General features: G+C 37.4%; 1 protein-coding gene across 1 annotated transcript in view; it reads right to left on the reverse strand.

The window, feature by feature from the left end:
* The window catches only part of LOC110321514 (prostaglandin-E(2) 9-reductase-like), a 21,572-nt gene extending 13,967 nt beyond the window's left edge, over positions 1-7,605 (reverse strand). The window contains exons 1-4 of the mRNA XM_021197792.1: positions 7,416-7,605; positions 5,391-5,512; positions 1,146-1,313; positions 278-394 (exon numbers count right to left, since the gene is read on the reverse strand). Coding sequence (XP_021053451.1) covers positions 278-394; positions 1,146-1,313; positions 5,391-5,471 — 366 coding nt within the window. The 5' untranslated portion in view covers positions 5,472-5,512; positions 7,416-7,605. The remainder of the gene's footprint in view (positions 1-277; positions 395-1,145; positions 1,314-5,390; positions 5,513-7,415) is intronic.
* Between the last annotated feature and the right edge of the window lie 330 nt (positions 7,606-7,935).

A 7,935-nucleotide genomic window follows, 5' to 3' on the forward strand; every position in this document is an offset into this window, starting at 1 on the left:
GGATCTCATGGAGGCACTTCCCCAACTGAAGTTCCTTTCTCTGTGATAACTCCAGCCTGCGTCAAGTTGACACATAAAGCCAGCCAGTACAATATATATGCAGACACATGTCTCAAGATTTTTCCAAATCCATCAATCCAGCATGATTTGGGTTCCTTGCTTTTCCCATGAATCATCTTGAATGGTTTCTATGATACATGCATTACATTTCTATTTGCTTAGGTCTAATTAAATCACCAATGAAATTATGGTCATGATGAAGATGCTGGTTGCTTACCTTCATTGACACTGGGAAATGAATAAGGTATAGGTCAACATAATCTAGCTGAAGCTTTTTCAGTGATTGTTCCAAGCAAGGCTGGACCAGCTCTGGTCTATGACATGTGGAGGGAAGCTGCAAATGTTAGAGAGTGAAAATTGAGACTTTTAAAACTGATCAGAAACTGATGACCACAGAGTGATGACCACTGATACCCTGTCAAAACTTGAGTTTAAAGTTGTCTGACCAATAATGTCAAGTCTGATATATATATATATATTTGAATTTTATTAGTAAATCTATAGGACAATGGAAGGAAATTTTTAATACTTTTGTAAAAATTGGATATAACAGTAACAACCAACCTCTGAGATGTATTTCACAAGAGTTTACAAAGGATGCTTCTATCTTATTTCTTTATCCATTCATTCAACAGGAAAGAGTTTATATTCATAAACAAAAGGAAATATTCCTGAGATTTTAATATGTATTAGATTCAGTACAAGACTCTAGCAATGTTTTATGAGATACTCAGGAAGAAAAATTTTCTTCTCTAACACTGATGAAAGTAAAAATTGGATGTCAAGAATCTTAAGAAATATCTGTCACCCAAGAGATTAGGAAACCAGAGTCTTACCATAGCTCTGTCCATGTTAAATCACACTCTCTCAGGTGAGACTGAAAGAGTAATAATTTTACACTAAAGTTGCAAATTTAAACAGTGGTGAGGCGAGATCATCAGCTTCCTGTTTTTAGCATTGTTTGAATGTATGAAATTAAACACTAGACCAATATGCCTAATTTATCTACTGATCAAATCACATAAATATCAACACACCACTCATTTCATTCATTCGCATGCCAGCATACAATATATATGCAATACCTTTGAAGTGTAGAATATATCTTCTCTCCTCACAGTGCCATCAGCAACCTTGCTTCGGATGGCCAGCCCTACTTCCTCCTCATTTTGGTAGAAATAAGCTGAGTCAATATGGCGGAATCCAGCATCTATAGCTATTTTGGTGGCTTCTGTAACCAGACTCTTGGGAACCTAGAAGAGCAACCAAAAGGAGTACTTTGAGATGATTGAATTAGTCCTGACACAGATAGCTCTTTACCAACTACATGTTGCTGCTGTGTGACGTGAGCTCTGTCTTCAGGGTGATGTGCCTCCCCAGGCTTGACTGGGTCTTCTCAAATAATGAGAGTTGGGCATCTGAGAAGTTTTCAGCCCCAGACTAAAGTGGCTATGAAGTAAGACAAGCCAAGACAATGCACACTGCAAGAGATGCTGAGGAAAGTGTTGGAAGTCTTTCCTACTTCCACACAGAACACACTAAATTCCCATCACGTTGCACCTAGAGAACACATGAGTATACTGTCTTCAGAAAAACTGTGGAGGGACTCAATTCCTAATTATTTAGCTGAGGGTTTACATAGACATCCTCTGTCAGAACACTTTAAAACTTTACTGTCCCAAAGGAAAGCAGACATTCACAAACTATTCTGTGTGCAAACATTTAAAAAAAAAATTGGCATTTTTCTGTATTATAAAATAGTGTCTAATTTGAAATTAGACACTGTAACACATGGCAGGATGCTGTCTTAACTTGTCCTTCAGCCATTCTATCTGTATGACTGAAGTAATTACTAGCAATAAAAATGTATGCTGCTGGGGCTGGTGAGATGGCTCAGTGGGTAAGAGCACCCGACTGCTCTTCCGAAGGTCCGGAGTTCAAATCCCAGCAACCACATGGTGGCTCATAACCATCCGTAACAAGATCTGATGCCCTCTTCTGGAGTGTCTGAAGACAGCTACAGTGTACTTACATATAATAAATAAATAAATCTTAAAAAAAAATGTATACTGCTGGGATATAGTAAATATCCCAGTAAATATATAGTAAATATATATTATGTATACATATATGTAATATGTATATGTAATAATTATATAACATATAATTACAATAATTACCCATATAATATAAGGAAGTATTTAAGTAACTTTGCCTTGGTGCTCCGAGACTTTGAACTTGGCCATTTGCTGGGGCTGTTGGGAACTTGAGGATCTCTTTTAAATAGACTAAATGAACTTGTATTGCTAAATAGACATGAGCCTTTGGGAATTGGGCACACAATATTATTAATTTTAATCTCAATCTTTTAAAAAAGATTTATTTATTGTTATATATGCCACACCACCTCCAGTAGGATCTGTGTGACAAGTTCCACAGACTGAGGTGATTGACCTCAAAAGGGGGAGCCCTCCTGGAACTGGTTGTGGAACTCTTCACTGGAGAAAAAAATATTGAGCCATAGTTCTCATGGCAATCTATCTGTTTTGTTTTCTTTTTTCTTTCTTTTCTTTTTTTTTTTTTTTTGGTTTTATGAAACAGGGCTTCTCTGTGTAGCCCTGGCTATCCTGGAACTCACTCTGTAGACCAGGCTGGCCTTGAACTCAGAAATCGGCTTGCCTCTGCCTCCCAAGTGCTGGGATTACAGGCGTGTGCCACCACTGCCCGGCTGCTTTGTTTTCTCTTATTCCTTTTCTTATTTACATGTTCCTGGTAGCCTAGGCCAAGATCTTAAGCAAGAATACTGGGTAAAAAACCATCCCTAGAGATGGGGTCACTAACATGACCTTATTCCCAGGGAAACCAACGCTTTACTTTTTAAATCATTTACAAAACTATGATGAGAGATAAAAACTTTCTCACAATAAAATTTCATATGGCTACATGTGTGTCATCGGAGATGGATTTTGGTATATTTAAAGCCTTAACTAGAAAGAATTAAATTAGTTTAAATTTATGCATTGAAGATTTATAAAAAATCAGGCATTAGATGTTAATAATAATTGACTATATAGGGCTAAGCTGTTAGAAGCACTGACCATAAAGATTTATTAACCTGCTCTTGGAAATATGCTAGTGCCTTGGACGATTGCCCCCACTGAATACATTCTTTTTATATATATATATATATATATATATATATGTATATATATTAAACTATATATATATGTATATATGTATATATATATAGTTTAATATATATAAAAATATTATAAAAGAATAATATATATTATTCTTTTATAATGTATAATACATTCTTTTATAATATATATTATATATATGATTTATAGTAATAATGATGTTACCTGTTCTGTTTGTAACTCACCGGTTATAGTTTCTAAGAGATATTTTTGTGCTTTACTGTGCCAAATGATTTTTGTTGGTATCTGTGATTGTTTCACTGGATATAGTTTCTAAGAGATGTTATGTTTGGTTTTTTAATGTTCTATGGTGCATAGTCATTTATATGTGGGCTGGTGAGATGGCTTAGCAGGAGGGGGCTTGCAGCCAAGCCAGACTACTGAAGTTTGATTCTGCGAATCCATGGGTTAAAGAGAACAGATGCTACAAACTTTCTTTCAGCATCCACCTGCACACCATGGGAAGTGTGCATAGGCACGAACACAAATAAAATTTATTTTAGTAATTAAAAAAAAAGATGAATTTTTTTTGTGTGTCTGAACAATACACTACTCTCTGTGTGTATATGTGCATTCAACAACATATTCATCCATTGCTTGGTAGACAGCCATTCACAATTGTTACTAATGAGACTCCTAGCATCACCCCAGCATGCTAACTTTATTTCCTTTTATAGAGGGAGGAGGCTATGGTTAGAGCATATAAATTCTATTTTTAGGAACGTCTATATTGTTTTCTTTAGTGTTTGTACTAATTTACATTCCCATCAGCAGCCTATGAAAAGTCAGCGCTCTGTTTTCTCCGCACTCCACCCGTGTTGGCACTTTGCTGTCCTTTAGTCACACCCATTCAAAGGTGAAGTGTTGTTATCTCACTGTAGTTTTGAATTTCAAGGCAGGCTACTAAGCCATAGTCACTGAAGCAGTCAGCACTGTGTTATCCTGAATCAATGACGTCAAAGGAGAAAAGCACAGAGAAAACCCTTCAAATCACAGGGAACCATCTTTTAACTCAAATACACATATAGAATTGTGCAGGACTGAGAAACTTTTTTTTTTTTTTTTTACTTTTTTGATAAAGTTAAATGTATAATCTTATTAATTTAAAAAATTTTGAGGTTACAATATAAGTTTTAACATCTCTCCCTTCCCTTTCCTCCCCACAACTCTCCCCATAGCCCCCTCCTTGTTCTCTCTCAATTTGATGCTTCTTTCTTTATTGCCATTACATGAATATATGTATATACATGTATCCCTAAAAACAGCGCTCTCAGACTGGATACCGTGACTCGAACATGTTTTCAGGGCTGACCATTTGGTGTTATATAACCAATCAGTGTGCTCATCCCTGGAGGAAAACGGTTTCTCCCGCTCTCAGGATTCTTTACTGACCTATAGATCTTTGTGTAAGGTTTGTTTGCAGCAAATGGAATAACAGAATGGAGAAATAACCTACAGATTAGGAGAAAACCATTGCCAGCTGTCTGTCTATGCAGGTTCGTTCTGTCGACTTGATTTGGATTATTGACTGGTTGATTGATTGATTGGAACCAAAGCTCCAAGGAATTACTGAAACACACCTCTGGGTATGTCGTGTTGGCTTTTAAAGAGGTAATTAGATCATGACCAGGTCATTGGAATAATCCCTTGATTTCATTTCATTGTGTGTGGGGGTATGGAAAGTAGGGGGCTGGGAGCACGTCTTTGTGTCCTTAGACTGAATCCTGCCCTAGCTCCTTCCTTTGCTTCTCTTCTTCCTGTTTATCTTCCACTGTGGGAAAAATGGCAGCTGCTTCCATATACCCCAGCACTCCCACCACCTCGATGTTCTACTCAGGCAAAGCTAGCCACAGCAGACTGGAGCTAGGGAATCATAAACCAAAAAGAAAAAAAGAAGAAAAAAAAAGCAAAACAAAACAAAACAACAAAAAAAAAGCAAAACAATACCTTTTTTTGGTTTCTATGAAGCATTCTGACCACAGTGATGAAAACATAATTAATGTGTTACCTGGAAAATGAGTACTATCCGGGATCCATGAAGAACTCAGAAAACTCTGTAACAAAATTAATTACATAGAGCGGAGAAGGTCCCATTGGTTTTCTTCTGAACTCCAATACCACCATCCTCACCTTTCCTGGGACAAAGGTTCCAAAGCCAAGCACAGGGATGTGGTGGCCGTCACTTAGTTCCACGTAGCGCTTGGGATTCATTCTGCAGGTTCTGCCTCTGATTTTCCAGATATCACTGGGTACTGAATAACAGGAAGTTAAAGAGCAACTGTAGTGTGCAATGTTAATCATTTCCTGTCCCATTTCTAAATAGTACTGTATGGAGGAGAGAGGTAATAGCTCACATGTTCCAGAGAAGTGGAACCAGTTCAATGAGAATTCCAGAGTACATTAATATACTGATAAAGCACTTAGTTTTTAACAGATGTTCTCATTATAGTATTGTTATTCCTGAGATTTTTCCAGAGGAACAAATCCTACCACTTTGGGCCAAATTTGAATCAAGCTTTATTAAATATTAAATACTGACCAAGAGATGGACTTCGGTTAGTGTTGTTCCCTGGAGTCTCCCAGCTGGAGTGTAGCTACTTTGATTTTTGATATTTAGGAAGTTGCTTTTAAGGATTTGAAATCGTTATGACCTGAAGTGCTACTTTATTTATTCTCTAGTTCAGTTACATGCTCATTTATAGCCCAAAGTAGCCTCAAACTCACTACAGAGCCCAGGCTCACCCCAAACTCACTACAGAGCCCAGGCTCACCCCAAACTCTCTCTCATTTACTGCTTAGTTTCCTGGGTGCTAAAGTATCTAACCATCACTATTTCAAGACAATACCTATTTCTTTCATTATAAGGAGCTGAACAGCACCATTTCCAGCAAACTCTCCATTCACCTTCTCTGGTCTTTGCCTTGGTCTCACTGCATTCTCAGTATTTCATTGTGAGCATCCTTAGAACAGGATTCAATATGAATCTGCTTAGCTGGGGGTGGCCTTGGTAGTTTTACTTTTCTCCCTTGGGAACTGATATGAAGAAACCAAGGACAGTGTAACTGTTTTCTCTGGAACTATATACGCTAACTATATATATTCTACTTCAGGAGTTCATTTAACCTCATTTGTAGACATTGTGTGCACATGCGCATGTGTGGGTGTGTGGAAGCCGGGGAACAATCTTCGCTGTTTTTAAGGTACTATTCATTTTTCTGTTTGGGGTTGTGTTTATTTTTGTTTTGTTTTGTTTTGCTTTTTTTCTCTGACACGATCTCTCAAGAATCTGGAACCTGCAGGTAGGTTAGGTAGCCACGGATCCATCCGCCTCTGCTTCCCCAACACTAAACTTATAAGTGTGAGTGTTACCACACCCAGCTTTTAAAATGTGGGCTCTATTTTGAATATGAGTGGAGTAAGCTTTAGTCCAGGGATCCTTCTGTCTCTACCATTCCAGCTTTTTAAAAAAATTTACTGCTACGTTCTTCCGAATTTTCTATAGACATAATGCTACTATCTTTTCTTTCTGATTCTTTTTTAAGATATTCTCTGAGCAAAAGATATCACTAAAAGTAAACAATTTAAAAAACAATGTGCTGATTCAAATATTGTATTTTAAATAACTTTTGAAAATTAAAAGAATTAGTTGCATTAAATATACTGTACATCCTTTTAATATTATTTTGACAACACAATTTAATATATTTGAGATATTTTGTATTTTATGAATCTGACTTGTTTCCCTATAAGTATTTAAGATCAAATTTTACAAATAAATTTTTAAATCTGAGAAAATTTGAATGTAGAATTTATACTCCTGTGAGTTGATTTTTTTTTTTTCCCCAACCATAGCTCAAAAAGGCAGTTGTTGAAACCCTTGGGGGGTGGGGGGGAATCAAATCTAGCTGTCTGTCTTGGGAAAATGTATATAATTCCCTTTTTCCTATAACATGTGAAAATCAACAAAAGACGATAGATATGTTTCCAGAGCAAAGTGTTCAGCTTTCTTCTCTACAGTCTCCTCCATCTGAGCCACGATGATTCTTTTAGATTAATTCCCATCTTATTAACCTCCCCACAAGGAGAGCTTACTCTCCAGGCTCTTGGAGCTCTGGTCTCTGGGGCTCTTAGTCACCCGTGCCACCCCTGCCTTACCTCCAAAGTAAGAAGAGTAGAGGAACTACGGAGTGTCTTCTTCTTCCTCAAAGTGTTGTGGGTCCATTAAAATCCAACATAAATCCAATATAACTTAAAGACCAGGCCAATGCAGATGACAAAAATGTACCGTAATCAAGCTGCTACTAATCAATCAGGGCGGCAGAGCAGAGTCGGGAGCTGAAGGGACATTGTGCAGCATATTTAAAGGATGAAATCATAAAGCAAGGGGGAGTGGGGTGGGCTGTAGCCATGTTCAATCATATTTGACATAAGGGATTGAGCAAGGGAGTTTTCACCAATCAGGTTAGGAGTAGGTTTCTGGGCCTTGGAACATGAACTTAGTCTGACCCTGCCAGCAAGAAGAAGAAGTTGTCCTTGAGATGTCTGGGCTGAAACAACTGTTTCTGTTTAATAGAAGTTGTTCATCTATTGGGAAGTCCCCAGCTCCCCTAGGGCTTGGAGCCCTGAATTTAGTGTCTTCCTATGATTAAATAGAGTCTGAAAATGAAGTGGTAGT

Source organism: Mus pahari, chromosome 5 (assembly GCF_900095145.1).
Source record: "Mus pahari chromosome 5, PAHARI_EIJ_v1.1, whole genome shotgun sequence".
NCBI lineage: Eukaryota > Metazoa > Chordata > Mammalia > Rodentia > Muridae > Mus > Mus pahari.